Source organism: Diuraphis noxia, unplaced genomic scaffold (assembly GCF_037042655.1).
Source record: "Diuraphis noxia isolate RWA-SAM2 unplaced genomic scaffold, SU_Dnox_SAM2 contig0004, whole genome shotgun sequence".
NCBI lineage: Eukaryota > Metazoa > Arthropoda > Insecta > Hemiptera > Aphididae > Diuraphis > Diuraphis noxia.
This window is the reverse complement of record NW_028301714.1, coordinates 57,878,462-57,901,908: the sequence shown is the minus strand read 5'-3', so window position 1 is coordinate 57,901,908 and position 23,447 is coordinate 57,878,462. Positions and strand designations below refer to the sequence as shown.

The 23,447-nt window shown below is 25.4% G+C and overlaps 2 protein-coding genes and 1 pseudogene across 5 annotated transcripts in view; 1 reads left to right on the top strand and 2 right to left on the bottom strand.

Moving 5' to 3' along the window:
• Positions 1 to 2,447: 2,447 nt before the first annotated feature.
• Positions 2,448 to 5,325, bottom strand: LOC107173247 (peptidyl-prolyl cis-trans isomerase NIMA-interacting 1-like). The gene is made up of 3 exons (XM_015523701.2): positions 4,969 to 5,325; positions 3,399 to 3,611; positions 2,448 to 3,328 (listed from the first exon to the last, which is right to left on the bottom strand). Exons 1-3 carry the CDS (start codon positions 5,024 to 5,026, stop codon positions 3,108 to 3,110), a joined length of 492 nt encoding a protein of 163 aa, XP_015379187.1. The 5' UTR covers positions 5,027 to 5,325; the 3' UTR covers positions 2,448 to 3,107.
• Positions 5,326 to 5,832: 507 nt separating this feature from the next.
• Positions 5,833 to 23,447, top strand: part of Evi5 (ecotropic viral integration site 5) — a 31,881-nt gene continuing 14,266 nt past the window's right edge. Inside the window, exon 1 of one of the 4 annotated variants that reach the window (XM_089225398.1) lies at positions 5,833 to 6,083. The gene's annotated coding sequence lies outside the window, so the exon portion shown is untranslated. Of the gene's footprint in view, positions 6,084 to 12,438; positions 12,648 to 23,447 lie in introns of those variants that run through there. The other 3 variants (XM_089225396.1, XM_015523721.2, XM_089225397.1) reach the window with 3 other exon arrangements.
• LOC149056242 (uncharacterized) lies at positions 10,649 to 12,466 on the bottom strand (annotated as a pseudogene).

The following is a 23,447-nucleotide window of genomic DNA, read 5'->3' as shown; positions in this document are numbered from 1 at the left end:
GACAATAATTGAATTAAATACTTATGAATTATTGAACTGTAGTCGGAGTGAGTATTTCTAATGAATAAATCTTTCCTCTATTTCCTATCAATATTAAGTATATAATAACTTGTAAATATCAAAACTTTCATTTAATGACGTTTTAGATACTTTTGCATCAAGTAAATCTAGAAAAAAATATTTTAAATAATCATTTGTTTGTATTTTTGTGTTATTACCATATATTTTATATTTTAATATTTAACTAAATTGTATTTTTTAATAAATTAACTATCTAATGTAAATTTGCTGTCTGAGAAAAAATATTTTTCTTATTTAACTAATAAATATCAATTGGCATATAATTAAAAAATAACTTTTTTGTAAAATTAAAACATATGTTTGGATAAAAGATAAAAGATTTAAGTGTCAACAATTCAAAATAATAATATGCAAATATATAGTTTTTTTTTAAATAATAACTTCTGACATATTAAAAAAAAATGTGAATTTAATATTGACCTACAATATTTTTAATTACCACAAGAATAAACAAAACAGTATTTAGTATTATAATTTTAAACCTTTTTGGCAATTTTGTCATAAATTAAAAATTCTAAATGCTCAAAAAGATAAAAAATAATGTAAAAAATAATGTAAGTATTTGGTGAGAATGTCGAGTCCCTAATTTTCTTTCTTTTTGACTTACAACTCATTAATCATCAATATAAATCTAAATATATTAGTATATACTATTATCATATTAGTACCATCATTAGTTGTGACACAAATTTATTTGTATAATTATGCGAATAGTATTATCTATATTATATTGATTCATGATCAGACAAATATTATTTTATTAAAAACTTCTGGCTTCTATTCATAATTTTTTAAGTCTTAAATTAATTATTATTAGCTATAAACTATAATTTTTAGCAGGGCTTTCGGTAGACCGATTGAAAAAATTTTGATACTGGTTTCTAAATTTTTCGATTTCGGTTTCAATTTTTTAATACCGGTATTACAAAATTTCGGTTTCGGTTTCGATTTTGGATACCGGTTTCTAAACTTTTTGGATTTCGGTTTCAATTTCTCAATACCGGTATTACAAAATTTCGGTTTCGGTTTCGATTTTGGATACCGGTTCTGAAATTTTACGATTTCGGTTTCAACTTTCCAATATCAATATAAGGAAATTATGGTTTTGATTTCGGTTTTGTATGCTGGTTTCTACGTTTTTAAAAACAGATTTAAAGCAGACTTTAAATTATAATTATAAATAGTTTTATTATACTTAAATAGTTAAATACTTAATAAGATTTTTTAATTTTCTATAAAATTAAGAGCAATATTTTAAAAAGAGTGATTTTGTAATTTTATACTACAAATTACAAGCTTTAAGGAACCTAGAACAAAATTATTTCAATGGTCTAAAAACTTTTAAGATAGTATCTACATTTATCACTAGGCTATATTTTTTCTGATGCAAACCTTCTCCATGTTCTGATTTTTTTTTTATATAAATTTGATGAATAACAATAAAATAATACTAGATTATTTTAAAGACAAAATAAATATATACCTATAGTAAAAAAGGATTATAAATTTACAATAATAAAGTATTTTCACACTTGAAATTTTTTTTTTTTTTGATAGTTAAACACAAATTTATGAACACTGAAAATTATAAAAATTAAAACATAATTTTAAATATTTATAACAGAAAAAAATTATGGTTCCTGTAACCTATAATAATCAACTATTATAATTAATTATTATTGCAAGTACTATTTTATATTACCACATTGTTTTACACCAAAGACAATATTTACATTTTTTAAAGACACATATATGGGCCTTTGTCTGTCAAATGTGCTACCGATAAATAATTAATATTATTTATTATTCATTACTACCTATTATAATTTATAATACAACAACTATATTAATTTTTCAAATAATGAAATGGTTATCAACATTTTAATCATGATTTACGTATTTACGTACATTTTAAAATAATTTATGTTAATTAAAAAAAGGCATTATTTAAAATATTAAAATTAAAAAATTTGAGATGTGATAACAACGGTTTCCAATTTTGGTTTTGAATTTAATACCGGTATCAAATTTTTTGCGGTTTTGGTTTTAGATTATAATACTGGTATCCAATTTTTTTCGGTTTCGTTTTTGGTTTCAAGCCCTGATTTTTAGTATAATATTGTGTCATAAAGATCGTAATTATCGTCAAATTAACATTATTTAACACCAAACATAATAAATACTATTTTCAAAATGAGATCAGTACCAGGTGGTCAATTTGTGCACAGGGACAAGGCATTGTTTACATTTTCATTCATTGGAAAGCAGTGTTTTCTCGTACTTATATCATTTTGACATGAGTATGAAAAATATTTAGTTAATATTAGCTGCTATACAAACAATAGATGTGAAAAAAAACAATAATAGAAGAGTTGATTAATTTAATGACAAGACAATATACTATTTCAAACAATGATAATTGCATGAGTATGCCAAAACAAAAAAGTGAGATATTTTGATAAAATTAGTAATTATAACTATGGCGACCAGTCACGACTGGCGATAAGTAGCCAAAAGTACATAACAGTCAAATAAGGTATTCAAAATGTATAATTATGACCTAAAAAACTGTTATGTAAAAATGTATTAGTTTAATTTAATTTAAATAATGACAATTAGGTTTATATTATGTAGCAAGAAATGTGAGTAAAATATCAAATATTTATGAAATAGGAATATAAATGAATATGAACTGAACAATTTGGATGAGAAAGAATAATATTAAATATCACAATATTTTTCTAGAAACAAATAATGTATAAAAAAATATAAGCAGCATAACATTTCAACTGTCATAAGTATTCTGTAACTATAAATGTTCTATATATTTGTTTGTATTATATAATATTATTTTTTTTTAAGAAACAATCATTGCAGTTGAAAATAGAAAATACAAACAAAATATTTATAAATGGCAATCAGTATTAAATAAGGCGACCAATATATATTATTATATCTCAGAAATAAACAATAAATTAGAAAAGGCGAAATTTGAATTATAAAAGAAAACAGTTAATTAAGTTGACCTAAGCTGTACGTAAAATTATGTGTACACCAGAATCAGTATGGATAGGTTCGCTGAGCTCTCCAATTTTCAATGCAAATGATGCATCTTCAAATGGCTTTTGCATTGTGCCTCTAGTAAATGGTCCCAAATCACCACCACGTTTGGCAGAACTACAATCTGAATATTTCTGAGCAAGTTCAGCAAATGATGCTTTTCCAGAAACAATTTGTTCGCGATAAGCTGTAAATATACAATTTAAAATTCATTAAAAATCTTCAAATTATAGTTAAGTAAACACAAATATATTTACATTTTATAATGTCAATTGCTTCAGATTTTGATCTAGTAATACGTTCTTCCCGCCACGATGAGGGTCGGCGTGATTTTTCATGTTTAACCAATAAATGACTACACTGTACTTGTTCCGGACCAGAATTTGTCGAGCCTGTATTTTCAGATGCTGGTTTTGTTGGTACAGACCATTGGCTTTCTTTAGTTAATAAGTTCAAGTAATAAGTTTGACCTGGAATGTTATAATAAAATTAATCCGATTCCCCGTCCAATTCTATACCTATTAGGTTTATTAATTTATGCAATTTTTAAAACTATAATTTATAACACTATACAGACCCTTATTTAATGCATTTTGTTGCAAGTATCATATTATGTAAACCAAGGGGGAAAAGACCTATCCTAAGATTATATTTGTAATCCCTTTTATTTATAGTGTTAAAAATGTCAATATTATACGCACAAATGTGTTAAGTACACTTTTGTTATAGCTCGGACAACCAATTACTACACATAGGCGAACTCTGAGTATTTTTAAAAATTAGGTAAAGAAAACTTATAGTTATAACCGAGTTTATAGCTATGAATTTAATAAACAAAAAAAACGTTAAATATTTAATGCAAGTAAATGCTTTTCTAGCACACAATTTGAATTCGTGAATTATGTAAACAATCCTAAGATTATTTTTTCATTTTTTTATTTCACACATTGTGTTAAACTTCAGGCTATTTTTTAATTTGAAATACCTAAGATACCAACCAAAATAAATTAAATAATATCCATTTGTTTTTTGTAAAATAAATATCTACCTATTTGGAAACATAAAAATTGATTATTTATTTTCCAAAAATCGGGATAGTTCCTTGTATTTTTAACGTGAGCACCTAATAAAAAAATGTTTTGAATGCATATTACTGCACAGTCATACAACTTTCATTTACACACACAGTTAGTTTGTGCAAACAAGAGTTCATACAGTCAATTTGCACAGTTTAACTGAACGTGTAAGCTGAACTTTAATTTAGTGCATTAATAGTAAATTTAAGTGCATTTAAAGGTTGTAAAGTGCATTCAATTCATAGTTTTAGTTAAAATGTTTTCTCTTTTAGATGATACAAATCAAAATATTACTTATAGGTATTCATCATAGTATGGCAATATGGCACTAAAATCAAAGAAAGGTCAAGGTACAAACATAAATACTGTTAAGTATAAGACAGTATGTCAACCATAAAATATTAATTATAATTATACTCTATTATCTATTATGTATTGTATTATTTAAAAGAAAATTGAAGTTATACAGATAATTTAGTGATCAAAAAATAAAGAATAAACTGAGATTATTCACAAATATACTAGGAAAAAATACTTAACTAATTACAAACAAAATTTTAAATAAAAAACTCATAGGTCACTGTCTAGTCTCAGCCAGACACTTAATACTTACCTAAATGACCATATGACTTGATATTGCTAAAATCTTACGCAACTAGAACTTAAATAGAGTAATGGTAACAGATTGGAACTATTAAATTCCATCATTCCCAAATACGGAAAATAAATCCACAATATTAAGTAAACATACCGGTAGACCGGCTAACTCGCTTCTCCCATCCGGTTGGAAGTTGTTCTTCTTCGCTCATTTTTCTGTTCGAAAACTCGGGTTTTCCGTTACGTTTTTGCGATACCAACGAATAACTGAATATAGTCAAAATACTGTATTTAAGTGAGTAAGCGTAGAAATAAATTAAAGAAACTACAAATGTTGTTTACCCTTATGATGTAAAACCTCATAAATAAAAATAATTTTTAATGGTAGGTAGAATTACGATTTATAGATTAAACAGAGTGAAGAGCTAACTTAAACGTATAAACAACGGAGGTCGGAGACAGAACGAACAAAATTTAATCACAATATCGAAGGCGGCTGAAAACGGCGAAAACTAACCCCACGGCCCACAGTCTGGTCCAACAATATTACCAGTGACCGGTTTTATAGTGGTAATGACAGCACGCCATAAACAAAACACTGCTGATCAAGTTCTTATTCTCTTTGGAGATCATACCGAGGAAATCGGAGAAACGTATTTATCGGGAGGTTGAATATCAGGCGAATGTTCCGATGATCCGATGTTCAACGTTATCAAAATCGACAAAATCTATCTAAATCTATTTTGGAGTAGACCACGTCTTGTGTCTTGTCTTGTTTTGTTAATTTTTAAAGTATATGTCATATGACACATTTCACAATATATTAAACATGTTCGTTTTGTCAATTTTATTCATTGTATAGGATTGATAGGACGTATTAACTATGACCAAATTTGAATCAATACACCGTAAAACGTTTTGAGTTGATTTGAAACGTTTTCAACCGGTCCGAAAATGATGCAAAATTAGAAAGTTCAATAATTATAATTTTGATAATAAAAAATATAATATCATTTATTTACATCGATAAGCAATTCAATAAATATATAATATAATTTTTTTACTACTTTTTAAAATTCTTTTTTTATTTACAATTTATAAATTAATCGTAATTAATAGTTACTTATTAGTATTAAGTTTATTTAATTGAAGTTATCCGAGTTTCTTAGATTTGGAAATAAATTGCAATATTCTGAAATTTACTGATGTGTTCGATTGTGACGTGTCTCGGAATATTCTAATTACAGTTGGGCCAACAAATTACTATTGGTAAGTATTTACGAACATCATATATGTTTAATTCCGTTGTAAATTAATTAAAATTATTGACTAACATTTTAATTCATCACTATTAGAATTTAGAAATAGTTCTATATTGATATATACCTATTGAGATAAAATTAAAATTCTTTATAATTGCCCAGATGTTCTATCAAATTTACATTTATTTTATCTTGGTATTTTAAATTTGAATAGTGATTGTCTGTAATGGAGTTTGTATTTACGTTTAACTGTATATTTAATTTGGTTTTATGTTCTCTTTTACACATAGGTACATAATTTTATATATGTTTTAAAAACATCTTTAATCATTATCATTTCAGATATATTTCATTTCATTGATAACAACCAGTATTTTTTCACCCTCTTAAATTGACATAATTATAAATGTTCCATTCAATTTTTTGTTAAAATTATTTTATTGTTATTCAATGCATATCTGTATGAAAAATAAACTTTTTAGACAAAATAGATGTAGTTCTGCAATTAATGTATATAGTTGATCACACTGATCATACTAAAAAACATTGATGAAAATACTTTATTAAAATATTTTATGGTAATATATGAATAATGTAAATTAATTTGATCGAAATAGCAAACAACAGTTTGTTAGATTAGAGGCAAGCCTCTCTTAATAAGGCTCCGGTTCTACCTAATAAATCAATACCAATGAGTAAAGGTTTTTGGTACTAAATCTAATTTATTTCTAGCAACTTTTGGGATCTCTCAGGGAGGTCATTTATCATCCATTTTTTGGCCTCCACACAAGTTTTTCTTAATGAGGCCTAATAATCTTTGGATATTAATTTAAATAAATAAATATAATATTGTTCTCATTATTCATCAACAGTGTCCATCGTTACTTGCAAAAATGTCGTCTACTCTGTTTTGCAGATGATATTAAACTCTATTCAAATATAGGTACTATAGATGAATGTCTAAATCTTCAGATTGATCTCAATTCATTTATTGAATGGTTTGGAAAGTTAGGCTTGTCCTTTAACCTCTCCAGATGTAAATTCATGAAATCGGCTTGGATTCGTTCTCCAATCTTTTTCTCGTACCATCTAGGTTAAACAGATATCATATGTGTAACATGACGTAACAGATGACTGCATCATGGATCTTGGATTCAATTTTAATAGTAAACTAGACTCTGTCCCCCATTATATTTGCTGTAAAGCTCTAAAAACTCCGGTCTAGTATTAGGGTTTCCAGAGATTTTTGTCTGGGATTATCCAAAAGTCATTGAATTGCGCTTTAGTGCTACCAGTCCTAAAATATGGATCATTTGTTTGGGATCCGTTGACTCCAGTCAAATTGAAAGGGTACAGCATAGGTTCCTACATTTCACAAGTGATTTGTTGAGTGTTGTGTATATGCCTCATGATTATACTCCTGTTTCTAATTTACTTGACTTGTCATCCCTAGCTGAATGTAGACATTCTGGGGGCTTTAACTGAAAGGGCTTCTGGACATTAAAGATGATTCTTCCGTCCTTGTCTCCTAGATTAGCTTTAGGGTTCCTTGGGGATAACTAGAACAACTGCTCCTTATATTCCTCAGTCTACCTCCAACTATATGTGTAACGCCCCAATTAAGTGCTTATAGTTAGTGTAAATGCAGATCCCACATTTCTATTATTAGTTTTTGAAAATGTATAAGACTATTATTATGTTATCTTATTTACTCTTTAAATTGTATCTATTTATTATTTATTTTATTCTATATTATTTTCTTTTATTATTAAGAATGTCAAATTTAACTGTTTATACAAATCCTATATTTGCTTAAAAGGGCTCCTACCCATATATTCAATAAATAAAAATAAAAACATTCAGAACATGGTGGCAACGTTGTATTTGGTTGTAATGTAGTTAATAAAATTATAATACTGATACTGCTACATATAAAATAAATTATCAATCAGATAGTTAAATGATATACTCTATAAAACTTATTTATTAATGTCTGGCCATTTGTCTTTAATTTAAAAATTCAATATTCATGGTTGATAAATCTTATGTCTTGATATATTACATAGATATAAGTTTGTTTAGTATGTGATCTAATGATGTAATAAGGGTAAGTTTTTCTTCTAATGTTTGAAATTGTATTTATGGTTTCAAGTTTATTCCTTATGTATGTTTTTAACTTATTTTAAAAATATGTTAGAAATTAATTTTAACGGGTCTGTCAAAATATTTAATACTAGTTTCATTTTTAGTTTTTACAAAAAAAAAAAGTATCAACTATATAATAAAATGTGTTATAACATTTAAGACTTAACGATTAAAGAGTCTTAGAAAATCATCTTATTTATGAATGTTAATTTACTTATCATCTTATAATGTACTCTTATGCAAAAAAAGTAAACTAAGCTACGGATAAAAATGTTAACACTGCTATAAATTTAACACACCAATAACATGCTCTAATAAAACTACATTTAACTTTAAAATATTAAAGTATTTCCCATTATTTCTGAAAATTAAATTGAATTTCATATTTCTATAGATGCCTATAATTTATTTGACTTAAATGCGTTTTTAGAGTTATATAAGTGCCTTAAATATAACTCATAAACTCTTAGAAAGAGCAAGAAAATACTTTTAGTTATGTTGTGACTCAACTGTAACTTATAAACTATAATTCAACAACACCTCAATAAATTAATTTATATTTATCATCTTATCTAGATTGCATACAAGTTAGCCTAGTTCTAAATTAACTTGATATCTCTGCTTGGGGGCGATTTAAATGTATACTTGATGCACTACCAGTATTCGAAGGGGGAGGGGTTCATTTTTCATCATTTACTAAGTGTGATATACAGCTTCATTCAATGTCAGCTTGATACTTAAACGGCCCCAGATGCATTTCTTCAGAAGAACCCCCAAAAATGTTGTTTCATAAAAAATGATAAAAAAAAATTGTTATAAGTAGTAAAATATCATATCTTTTGTAATATCGGGGCCCCACGACACAAATACTGCTGGGGTTTCGAATGCGTTTGCAGCTATGGCCAAGCTGAAACAGCTGTACAGCTTTAATTTTTTATAATGAAGTCAATAATAATAACTTTAATTAAAATTAATATTTTTGTTATCAGTTAACACCAATACTTATAAATGCCAAATGGGCGGGTATCTATATGACTTGCACCACTGTCCATTATACATAATACTTTCAAATTCTTTCTATCTCTTGATCAAAAAATATTTTTATACCATAGATTTTTAAACAAGGTTAATTGTAGTAGTATCCTCTGATGGTGAACATTGTATTTTTTATTAAAATGTGTTGTTATACAATAAAACATAACTAAATAGAAATAATTAATTGTTAATGCTAAAAATATTACTCAACAAATATTTTTTAGCTGTTGTTTACTTGTAAATAATATTTAAAAAATTATCTTGTATGATCATTAAACTGTAGAAATAAAAAAAGTATTCTATTTTTAGTTTTTATAATTTAAAAATCATATAAAAACATAAAATAAAGATTAAGGTAGAATATTTTCTTTACAATATTCATTAATTGGGAAAATACCATAACTTATTTAAAATTGACAATTTGTCAATAACTTTAATTATACAAATACTTGGTAAATTAATAAACTAACCTAACGCTACCAAAAAATAACACACTACTTACAAATTATTGACGCAGTTATTTTACTAATGATCTTATACATTTAACATTTATAATTGGTATTTGATACTAATAGTAATTTAATGCAATAATACTTAACATAAATAAAATCATTTTATTAACTATGCTTTAGGTATTTACTTAAGATCTATTAGAATACAGTTAGCCTTAAAAAAACACATCATTGTAAAAATAATGCATTCATCACTCAGAATTTTAAAATATTGTATTAATCATTAGAAGCGGACTGCATAACAATATTTAAATATTGAACATACATCACACTATCTAGTATGCTATGCCAATCATCATATTATTTGGCTCCAGTTTCAACTTGAATAGACATTTAATATATCTTTTAGAGAATCTAAATTTATATATATTTACCTAGCCTTTTACATGCATTGAAATCTTTAGCAGATGCAACAAATTACAATTATAATTATGTATAGTATATCTATTTATCTTTTAATTTGACACATGTAAAATGTGTGACATGGTAGCTCCTTTCCACTTTTGTTTTTGCACCACCTTTAGCACCGTTCTGAATACACCACCTTAATTTTGTGAAGATGAAATGTGAAAAAAAATGTTCTATAAAACCCTAGCTCTTAGGAATCTGTTATTTATAAAAACGCTAGATATCAATGTCATACCTCATAAAATATAGTGGATCTTTTACTCTTATGTTCTTAAAAAGTGGAAAATTCCCTTCACGTCTTCCTAATTAGATGCATTTATTTAATTAATAATAGTCCCCATTTAAAATTTAAACCATGGTTATTTTTTTTTATTTATTAAGGCTTCAACAACAAAGGTTTTTAGCCTGCATTAAATTAGAATAGACAAGTATACATTATATCTTTTACAAATATTGACATGTTTAGTATAGTTTACAATTTATGACTTATGTTTATACAGTGGAAAAATGAATTGATTGTGTTTGTATTGTCTTCATTGAGTACTTGATGAAATGTGATGGGATTTTTGAGGATCTTATGGGCTTCTGTGTATTTGGCGGCTTGGCGCAATTTATGATTTATGTTCTATTGTTAATGTTTCATTGCAAGTATCACATACAGGGACTGGTTCTTATCTTATAAGGTAAACATGTGTTAAATGTGAGTGGCCTATTTTAGTTCGAGTAATATTTACTTCTTCTCTTTGTTTGGTGTTAGGAAGGTATTTTAATTTTTTTTTTAAATAATTTAACATTTCTCAGTTTGTTGGAAAAAGGTAGGTTTAACCACAATCTTTTCCATTCTAACATTAGTTTATGTTGTATGATATTGAAAGTTTTGGATGAAGTTAGTGTTTTTATCTTTATGGAAAAAGGAGATGTGGTGGTTTCATAAGCTTTAGTGTCAGGTTTCCGCGAGGGTTTCCGGGTATTCCGACATGTGAGGAGACCCACATGAAACTTGTAGGACTATTTATTTCAGATATTAATTTCCGTATATGTTTAACGAGTTCGTTTTTTTGGTAGGGGTTTGATATTGATGAGAGGGCGTGCAAAGAGTTACTGGTGATAGTGCTGTAATTTTTTGGGTTTGATGATAAGACAATTTTAAATGCTTCAAAAATAGCGTAAGTTTCGGCTGTATAATATATACTGGTGGAAGATGGTAGTTGGAAAACATGGGTTTCCTGATTTGTGATGACAGAGAAAACCACACCATTTGTATTTTTGGAGGCATCGGTGTAAATTTGGGTGTATTCCGGGAATTTTTGTTGTATTATTTCCAAAAACTGGTTACTGGTTTTTTTTCACCTAATTATATCAGTATTTGACTATTTGATTAAAATCATTTAGTTCTATTATTTTTTTTTTAATAATTACAGAGCTTTCCTGCCTTTAATCTAATCTTTATTTAAATTAGAGATTCTTTTTAATTATATGATGGACTTAATATAATGATGATTACTTATTTTATTTTTGTATCATTCATTTAATATTTACCTTTTATTGTTTCAAATGTCAAGCATTACGCATTGTGTTTTGTATGGTATTATGTCTTGATCTAAACAACTAACAAGATATGTGTAAATTTATTTGTGAGGACCAAACAATGTATTAGATACTTTTCACAGTGTATATCATTAATTTAACAAAAGGGAAAGTGAAAGGGAAAGAAGTAGTTTTTAATATTAGCACACTATCTCCTTCCAATTCGCCAATACAGCTATAATAGTCAACAGCAGAGTGCCCGAGTATATCAAAATATTTTAATTCACTTGTCATTCGTCACACAGAAATCTCCAGTATATTTTCAATATAGATAGTAGATACTCAACGCCTTACATAACCGAAACATTGTTTTATTTTTTTGTCAAATATCTACACATTTTTAAACAAAGTATTTCCGAACTAAACGCAGGTACTAATAATAAAATAATTTATAGGCATGACACTTTCAATTGTCAAGTTTTTAATTAATAAATCTAATAATTAATAATTAAAATTAGATTAAATTGTTCTCCTCTAAATAACATTTCATACGTTATAGACGTTATAGTCTATATATTAGGTATTTTTAAAACATTAGCTCGCGTATATGTAGGTGTAATAAATAGGACATTTACTGAACATAACATGTACATATGCGCTTCTGGAGGTTCAACTGAACTGACACACCGCCGCAACTACAGCAGTATAGTAGTAGTCTCACACTTGCCACTTCGCAGTCATCGCCGGTCATTGAACGGACCATGTCCTCGCGCGTTTAGTGTAGTTATTTTTTTTATTATTATTGTGTACGAATTTTTGCCAATATAGTGTTATATTTCGATTAATTGTTTGGAACTTCGATAAATATATTTCAACTTTAAACGATATGCTTACAGTCTTACATACCTATTCGTGACGGATGATTTTACTTCTTGACTATTATGGTAAATTTTAACGATTTTCAGTATGCATAGTAAATTATAAATATTATTATTAAATACATTTTTATCAAACATTTTTGTATACAACGTGTTTTATTAACAAAAATATTACATATTGGTTATTTATCTGAATTCAATCAATCCAATGTAATATTCATTACGTATATAACATTTTACGTGTAAATATATTCTACTAAAAAATCATTTTTTTCATTTTTTATAAGTTCCTTCATGCTTTAAATGTTTGTTGGGGAGTTTATAGATTTCCCTACGTAGAAATACTAGCTAGTAATAATTAGTAAGTTTTAGAAAATTTTAAAATCACGACTATTTAAATTACGTGTAAGTAATTATAAAGTAAATAATAATTTAAAAATTTTTCTATATTTATATTTAATAATATACTTGTTAAATTAATAACATTCAATAAAAACCATGATAATCTTGTGCATGCAGCATATAAAGTTATTAGTTATTTCTTATTAGTTATTACTAACCATCTTTGTCCATCCTAACGGTGTTTGTCGGTTAATTGGCGAAAAACGAATTCATAACGGTTGAGGATAATATAGATATAGAAACTGTATATTATATATTATTTTTCTTTGCACGTCGGACAAATTAATGATTATCATTAAGGTTATTTTGAGAGTAAAAATTCTTCATTGTTTTATGTTATACATATTTTCATTATAATTTAAAAAAATATATTTTACCTATTAACTTACATACAGGATAATAAATGTAATATATAGTAGGTAAATTAGTCTACAAAATCTTATGATTTATTAACTACCTGTAAGTTTCGTAAGTGTAATAAATAGCTATTTGAATAAGAATTAGTAATAAAAACAGAAAATTTAAATTTATTACTTATATATGCATAACATTGTAATAACAATATGTCATAGGTACCTCCTAACTGAATTGTTATTTACACGTGTATTACTTATATTGTATATTATACACATAATATCGGTTAAATGAATTACATTTTTGTCTTAACTGGAAATTATCTATTAATTATTATTTAATACCTAAATATTTTCGTAATTATTTCATTAATTATGTTTGAAAAAATAAAATTGTTTAGTTTCGTTGGGTGTACTATTTCAAATGTAGGATATATCCCCGAATAAATCTACGGAAATATACAAGGTAATAGATAATTTGAATTATATAGGTACTACTATGTAGTTCAAGGATTCTATATAATTTCCCCCCTTTTAACACAAAATTGAATTTCAAGGACTATTTAACCAACAAGTTGCGATTGATTTTCAAATAATTTTACTAACGTTGGAAAATCTTTTTGGTATTGTAACTGGTCATGGACATAATTTACGCATTTATCGTTTTAAAATAGCTAAAAATCATTGAACCGAACGTATTTCACATTGATTGCATCGTTAGTATTAAGACTACAGGAGTCCTGTATTATTCTTCTTCATAAAAATAATAAGTAAATAAAAAAATTTTCAAAAATTCTATTACTTTCAACCTTTTCGTATTAATTAAATCAAAGATAAAAACTAAAATGTTTATTATTTTAAATTTTAAAAGCTTTATCTATAGCCCAATAGATACTAACGTTTTGGACGTTCCATTTCACGTTTCATCCCCAGAATGTATTACATACGTTTTTGTGTTACATATTATTCTTCCATTAGATCTCTGTAGTTTCTGTATTATAAGTCATTATAATATTCGCGTAGTAATGAATTAACTAAATATTTAATAGGTACTAACCTAACCTTTCTAATGTACCTATATAGAATAACATCGTTATGGAGCTCAAATTACTAAATCTTAACTATACCCAAAAGACACTGTCTTATATCGTTATATTCTATAACTGTATAATAATATAATTTATTATAGGTAAATCGTATATACCTATTATAGTACTTTTCGTTATAATATAATTATATTTATTTTTCTACTTTTAATTTACGAACGTTAACATATTATACCAATATTTTTTTTAATTTGTGTATTTAAAAATTTAAGAAGAATAAGTTGAATTTTTTCTACTTAAAACAATACATATAAGACTGGTATATATATATAGGTATATTAAATATTTTTTCAGTACTACAGCATAAGATCTATATTTTACAATTATGTATTTTATAAGTACAAAAAAGACTTGCTGTTTTGTATACCACCTACACTATATTCTATTGCATGTATCCGTGATGTAATTTCATTACCTACTCGTTAGTGTGCCTGTTTTATGTTATTATAATTTGTTTGTTATGTTCTTTGTTATCATAACCATATGGCATATTAAAAATATTAGTGCGTAAAACCTTTTCCACGATCAAAATTCAATGTTTTTCATGAAATATGAAATTTTTTTCGTATTTGTTCATTGATAGGACCTCTAGGTATTCGTCAATGCTTATCACAAGTGGGTAGTAGGGAGATCATGTGAACTATTGATCTATGTATATATCACTATATGCATGATACTACCCCCTTCTCCAAGAGGAGACATGTGTGGTCTTCACTCCCAGTGGAGTAGGACCTAGTTGGAAACCGGATGACGTAATGGGACGACAGCTTGGGGATTTAGTGATCACGTAGAACCACACAAATTTTTTTTTGCACTTTGCTATGAATCGAATCGATGACTGTGTGAGTCGTAGTCAACTACGTGACCACTGCGCCACTTCGGCCCCCAAATATGAATTTTAAACTTTTTTTTTCAAATGTAAATCATCATTTTAGATTTGATAAGAAAAGTGATGGTCATTAGTTTTACAATTATGTGTTACTTGTCTGTCATTACATTTAGGATCAAATAAAATGCTTTAATCTTCAAACCTAAGGTTAGTTTCTGGTAGCAAATTAGATCTAGTAGGTTCTCTAAAAAGCTGAAAGTAAAAGTGGAAAAAGTGTTTTTTTTTAAAATTATTATTGTTGATGAAACATTAGCCTTTTATAATATAATTTTAGTAATTTATTTTCTTATGAGTTATATAGTTGAACTAAATTTAAAAAAAAAAAGCATTTAATATTCTATCAAAGAAATAATTATTTTTAATATTATACTTTTAAGTCATTTAAGTTAATACCATAGTCCAGCCAGTCCAGGGTCTCCTAACTATGGCCCGTGAAAAAGTTATCATCCCCTCCCCCCTTAAAGGACAGTAAATAATCTAAATATATGTGTAATATACAAAATCGTTATCGCGCACACATGTCAATTATTATATCTCCTGTATCATAATATTGTATAACTATTATATTAGGTATAAGAATTATTTTTCAAATATTTATAATTATAAATATATATTTTTCTATAAAATTAAAAATTATTCGTGTTCATATACTTTGGACGCACTAAGTGCTTTTGATATTTTATGGGTGCCTTGAATAAAAAAGTTTGAAGATCCTTGCTATAGTCGCAATTATAGCCTTAAGTTTTTACTTTTTTAGTATTAATATTTTCTAAAAATGTTAAATTCTTAGTACTAAGTAAACTTATGGCCCCCCTATTTACACCAATATCTAATATATCTCGTACTGTAAAATTCTGTGAATATGTTAGTGGTATAAATATAGGTACCTATTCTAAGTATTTTGAAAATTAAATTTTGTATAGAAAATAATATACGTGTGCTGACAAAATGTTTTAAGCCTACGATTAATATTTAATAATTACAAAATTAAATTACTTAAATTGTTATTTATCATTTAAATACTTATTCAATACAATATTGTTGGAAAATATAAATATATAATAAAAACATAGGTATATGTAAACAAATTGTTGTAATACACTCATAATAAGGTACCCTAGTCACTATTATGTGTAATATATTAAAATCAGTTCCACTGTGTTTAGTTTGTATATCTACAACATTTATTATGTATTTAATATAATTCGTTTTAAAATGTGATTTTTTTTAAGCAATTATATAATTAATAATTTACAATATTTAATTAATTTTTATTTTATTTACTAGTTTTTCTTTCTTGGCATAGACACTTAGTTTGAATCATCTTACACACAATATTTTAATATTATTCTTAATAATATCATACGATTTAAAAATGTATCAACTTTTATAATTATTCAAATGTTTAAATTTATAGTACATAAAGTACATTTTATATTGTTTTTATACTCTCATATACTTCCATAGTCAGACATGTTAATAGTACATCGTACCAAGCCTGTAGGATTTGATTTGTTATTCTAATTAGTGATTCCTACAGATCTATCCCACGTGTTGCCTACGCATACGAGTATATACAGCGTATTTTAACATCGTGGTTAGTATTTTTATTTGACCCACAGGTATTCTCTATAACACAAAGGCGATTTTTTTTTTCAATTTAATAACTGAAAATAAAACTTATAAATAATGTGTATTGCGATTTTATTTTTACAAAACTGAAAAAATGTCTAGAACGACAGACACTTGATAAGTAAAGGTAAATTAATAATTTGTATAATTTAATTTTATTTGAAGTAAAATTTGTTACTAAACGAAAAACAGTGTTTAAAAAATTAAAATAATTACTATTTTGAAAATTAATTAAAGATATATTATATTATGTTATGCAACATGGTTATTAAATAATATATATTAAAAATGAACATGTTTCTATATTACCATACATTTACGTTGTATAATCGTTGTAATATACATCTTGCGTCTGTTAAATGTAATGTTACTCCCATGTTCATTATTGTCATTAAGTCCTTAATAAAAGATAAACTAATCTTTTTAATTAGTTATTTATTGTTAAACAATTATAATACTTGTTATATATTATCCATCATGAAACTCAAATAATACATACAAACATTATAAATTATAATGTTATGATCGTCAACAGAATGTAGGTACCTAATATCGATTTTATTAGATACGTAATCGTATATTATTGTAAATTACTATTAAATAATATTATGGCTACCTAAGTAACGCAATTATCATACACAACGGACCTACAATTTTAAAATTATTTATATTTCTATGAATTACCCACCTATCGTTTTTTAATACTATAATTCATGAATCATTATTATTTATTACTGTAATCAAGTTTAATTTGAACATTTGATAAATAATATTTTCATTATTCTTTTTCTACTTGATACGGTATTGCAATAAAATGACATTATTTCAAGAGCTTATATTAACATATTATATTATGCTTTTTCGTCAATTGTATGTCTCAATAATATAAACTGTATGTGTCAACTGTCAATTGTAATCTTTTAAAAAAATGTGTTAAGAACATTTTACAATTTGTCTTCACTTTTATGACTTCGTTTTTCTGTCACTTGTCAAGAGCTACATTTTTATTTTTTATTATAATAACAAATTAAAATTAAAACATTTAGAATGATAAATATATTTTTTTAATTATTATTTGTTAGGCATCAACATATTGTTGCATAACATGTTATTAGTTTTTTACAAAAATTTTACATTTTTACAATTTACATATTACTATACAAATCGATATTTTTAGATATGACTGATATAAGATTATATTATGGTAGTTGGAAAATGGACCAATTGCTTCGTACAGGCTGTCTGGGATGTCGAAGTGTTTCCTATGATAAATATTGTATAATTTATCGGCATATAAAGTTTTATTAGATTGTTAACTATTAACTATGGATGTTAACATAATATAAACCTAACGATCAAACCTTTTATTAATTGTATTAATTGGATTAATATTCATTATAATATTATTGTCGCTTCTTGTCTTAATCATCGAATTTTAATTAGGTACCTACTTAACGTTTATTTTAACAAAATAAAAAGTAAATGAACAAAAACTTCGCAATAACTTTTATTTTATATTTTTTTAACTATAACATAAAATGTATGTTTGTAGACTTTAAATAATTTATATTAATATGTTGAACACTATATACCTATTTACTATATTATATTATAGTGTATAATGTTTTTTGTGAGTTTCTACAGAGAGTAATGGTCAACAATGACCTCATTTGGTCCAACTGTAAATCGATCCTATTACCATTTTTTCGCCATTCATGCCCAACCAAATAAAAAATATATCTTCCTTCTCACATTCGTAATACTTTTATATTTAATATTCAATAGGTATATCAGACAAATATGTTTTGGTTTTATATATGAAGAAAAAAGGCACTAATACGTTTTTAATATTATTAAAATCATTCTCTATTTAAAGTGCTTATAGCGATGTTCGAATTATGGTATCCGTCCATTACTGATAAAAGTAAAAAAATAATAATACAGGTAACACTTATTTTAATTTAACAGTGTGAATTATTAATATTTCTCCAACCATTTACCATAATATGTTTGAAATATTTAAATTATATTTATTATAGCTTACCTATATTTTTATTTAAATACCATACTATTATATTATAATTTATAGGTAGATACCTAACTATTCTTATAACTGTCTATAGTTCTGTTTAAGTTTTATATTTAATTTTTTTTGTTTTTCTCATAATTAAAAGGAGTATATTTGATGTAACGTTGATTTGTTAAGCCATACGAATAAATAAATTATAACTATTACCAAATTTTAAAAATATTAACACTGTTCTATTGTTATTTATATGTCCGTATCCATCCAATTAAAAACTATTAGTTAAATTTTACAATTATTTGTAGGTACCTATATTTAGGTTATTTTCATGATAGTTACTATAGTTTCCATTTTTGTGTACACAACAAAACAACGAGTACCTATCTAATGTACAGTACAAAATGGATATGTGGACTCATTTAATTTAAATATATTTCAAGTTTCGTGAAATTATATTATAATGTACCTATATTTAGTATAAAAATAATTCAAAATTTATATTTAAAAAGTTTATTAAGTAAAGTTAACTCTTGATGTAACTGAAAAAATCAATTATAATCATAATGCTATCCATAGTTTTCAACGGCATTTTTAAAAGGAATATTTGTCATTGCTTTAAAATGTTAAAATATCTAATTAATTGTTGTATTATGTATTTTACATAATATATTTCATTATGTATATTTTTATTAAATTAAAGCTGTTTAAAAAAAAATACTTCTTTCATGGGTTATTGTAATTAAATTATTAGTTAAAAAAAAGAAGAACAATGTTATATTTAATCAGATGCAGTTTTTTGTCATATTAACGTTAAAAGGTCCATTTGTATGACTGAAAATTGTATGCTTTCAGTTTGATCAGGTGTTGCAAAGTATTTTCGAGGTCGGTCAGGTTAGCGGCATAAATTACGTCATGTTTAACGCGTGGTGAATAATGAAAAGAATTTAAAAAAATGGTAATTGTTTATAACCGTGTAGACACAATTTCAATTGGTTAAAACGTATATTTGCATACTATATATTCTACTTCAGAATTAATCAATGTGTTTGAACTAAAATAAAAACATTAATCAGAATACAGATTATAAAAGCGTTTAATATATAATATAGTGTACGATAGTGCTCGAGAAGAGGTACACCTTTATAATGTATTACATTTTATAAATGTATTTTATCTTCAGATTTCAATACATGTAATGTGTATAATGTAGATGAATATTATATTAACACTATTAACAGTAATAACAATAATTTTTTTACTAAGTAGCTACTCCTGTTAAGTATTGACGTATTACGATAGATTCTATAAATTATTTTATTTCAAACTCTTAATATTTCATATTATGTTTATACTATATGTAAGTTAAGTCTCTGTTTTTAAAAATGTAGAATAAACCAAAGTTTTAAAAGTACTATGGACAAAGTAATATTTCGTACATTTATACATACTTTATACTAACTATATATTATTAATATTATTATATAATACCTGTTAATATAAAGTACCTTGCATAGTAATTTATAATTTCGAGGTATTAAATACCATTATTACATGCATATTAATTTAATTTCAATGATCAATAGGACTTATAGAATTTTAACAATTAAATCTAAGTTACTAATTTTTACAAAACATTTTTTTTTATAGAAGTTATATATAATTTGTGAAATTCTTGTATAACCAAAAAATTACATTGTATAATATAATTTTTAGATTTACTTATTACACTGATAATATAATTATTCATTTGTGATACTTACGTCCCTATACTTAGTATACTATCTATTGACACGAAATAAACATTACTTCACTATACCCCATCGTGTTGAATACAATTAGTAATAATTATTTGTTAGGCGCAAAAATTATCATTATGGAACGATTCAATTATCTGTGCCGTACAAATAATTTACCTGTACATTATTTGAGTGTAAACAACTGCTGTTAGTTATGAACAATTATATGAAAAAAAAAACTGTACATTTATGCATTAGATAACTAATTCAATATATTTGGTTTATGTTATAACTTGTAACTTATAACTTTATAAGTATTGTTACTGTTTATAACTATTACATTTATAAATAGTTATTATACACAATAAAAACATCAAAACGAAATATTATTAACACTAAACTTGAACATTATTTTATGCAAAATAAATAATTACATTCATAGATTTCTTATTTCACTCAGAATCTATAATACATTAAATTGTAATTTGAAAGTTAAATCTATGTAATATTTATAGAATAAATATGTATGTATGAGTATTAGATTGATTTAATACGAGTATAATATTGTAATTAGTTGTAGAACTATTAATAACGTTATCACATTAGGGTTTAGAGTGGATGGTAAAGATAGTATAATTGATTTCAATTCTTTCAAAAATTATAATGATGAGGTGTGGTCTAGTGGATATTATGAAGTCATATATAGCTAGATGCAAGAGTATTTGACCAACTCGGCCTTGACAAAAAGCTGACATATAGTTCATGACTACGGTTGTGCTATAAAATATTGTAAACTATAAAGTATGTAATGATGATAAATATTTGTTATTGATAATGATTTGAAAATATAGGTTTCTTATATTTTATTTGAGATACTAAAAAATAAAGAAGGTGGGCAACTGGATCCGTTCTGTTGAACTGTAGGTGTCATTTGGGTCACTATAAATGTATGTGTTGAATTTGAATTCAATGATACAAATATTATAAAATCATTGTATACAAACATCGTTCTGAGCGAAGACGGTTAGATATACTTTATTATTAGGTATACTTTATGAAGTTATTGTTAAATAATTTATTTAACTATTAATAATATAGGTACCTATATCTTTTATATTTTACATGCAATTACGTATGATCAACGAAGCTTTGTGAAATCTTGTTTTTAAATTTAACATCTAAAATATATTGACAACAGTCAACAATGAGTCAATGACACATATTTTTGTGATTTTGATGAATTTAGTCAAAATTTGAACTTTAAATGATTATAAAATAAAATCATGCTCGCATATCTTTAATGTTTTTGAAACGTTACTATAATAAGCTGTGAGGAACCTTATACATTATATTTTTAAGCTGTTTGACAGCAAAATTATATTTATTGTAAATAAACTAAAAAAATATAATCAAAAAAAATTTACCATGTATACCCAATATCCTAATATCGAAAAAACTAATATAAATATTTGTTGACAATTTCAAGTGTCTATAGTTATTAAATTTTGAATAACTACGAAATAAGATGATAGTTCCACAAGAAATCGTTATTTTATGGATAAATATTCAGTTTCGGACGTTTCGGTTGAATTTTATTTTGTTAAAGGTATAAGAACATCTTAAAACTACTTTTTATAAATTTCTAACAAAATAAACTTTAGAAAAAAAACTAATAAAGATCGAAATTTACCGATAGCTATAAATAGCTCAAAAAAAAAAAAAAAATATTTCGAACATTTTATGCTAGAACTATAAGTTGCACCAAAAAACAACTTCGGTTTTTGTAAAAAATTAGATTTGCGTACAAATTATAATTTTTCCTTAATTTGTGTTTTTGCTCGATACTTTTAAAAACTACTGAACATTTTTAATTTCGACTTCTCCAAAGTACCTACTAGATTCACTTTCCCACCAAAAAAGGAAATAATACACTTCATTGTAAAATCAATACGTTCATCGTGCCCCTTAAAATCTAAAATCATTGTGTTGGATACACCGTATATTGCTGGGCACTTAAAAGTAATCGAAATCATAAAATTTAATATAACTATAATCTGTAATACCTATATTTTTAATAAGTGCTTCTATTTTTACTAAAAAATAAATGCATGCACTATATTATGCTGCATGAAACTTAGAATTATATCAGTACTACAGTATTAATCAAACTACAAAAAATAATTAAAAAAACATATTGTAGCCAACATCTCTCTCAATATGTACCTAGTATGTATTTATTGTACTTTTTTCGGTATTTAAAACAAATGTTTGCTCAGAAAACTTATAAGTGATACTCTTTTTACATGTTACACATATAACTGCTATACTTATATAAGTTCCTAACTTTTTATGCATTTTTTTATGAATATATTTTATAGACATTTTTTGTTATTTTAGCTATAAAAAAACATTAAAAAATAAAATGATTTTAAGATTCGATCATATGAATCAAATCTAATTTTATATATATAATGTACTTTATCTCAGTACATCTTGAATCTATATGTTTCACAACATTTCATAAATCTAAAACTAATCAGTTTTTCTTAAAAATTTAAAGCCTGTATATACATACAATAATATTATAAGATGTACTATTTATTTTCCTGGATGGCTTCAATACCAAACATAACCGAAGGAAATAAATTGTAAAATTAAATAAGCATCCTTTTACTGTGTGTTGTAATAACATATATAACTTCTGTACATCATAAACATTTAT

What these genes read in the sequence shown, in the direction of transcription:
- LOC107173247 (XM_015523701.2), bottom strand. Translation starts at nt 5,026, where the DNA reads ATGAGCGAAGAAGAACAACTTCCAACCGGATGGGAGAAGCGAGTTAGC. An exon ending in GCGAGTTAGCCGGTCTACCG is followed by an intron (nt 3,612 to 4,968) that starts GTATGTTTACTT and finishes ATAACATTCCAG; the next exon opens with GTCAAACTTATTACTTGAAC. An exon ending in AGCAATTGACATTATAAAAT is followed by an intron (nt 3,329 to 3,398) that starts GTAAATATATTT and finishes GTATATTTACAG; the next exon opens with CTTATCGCGAACAAATTGTT.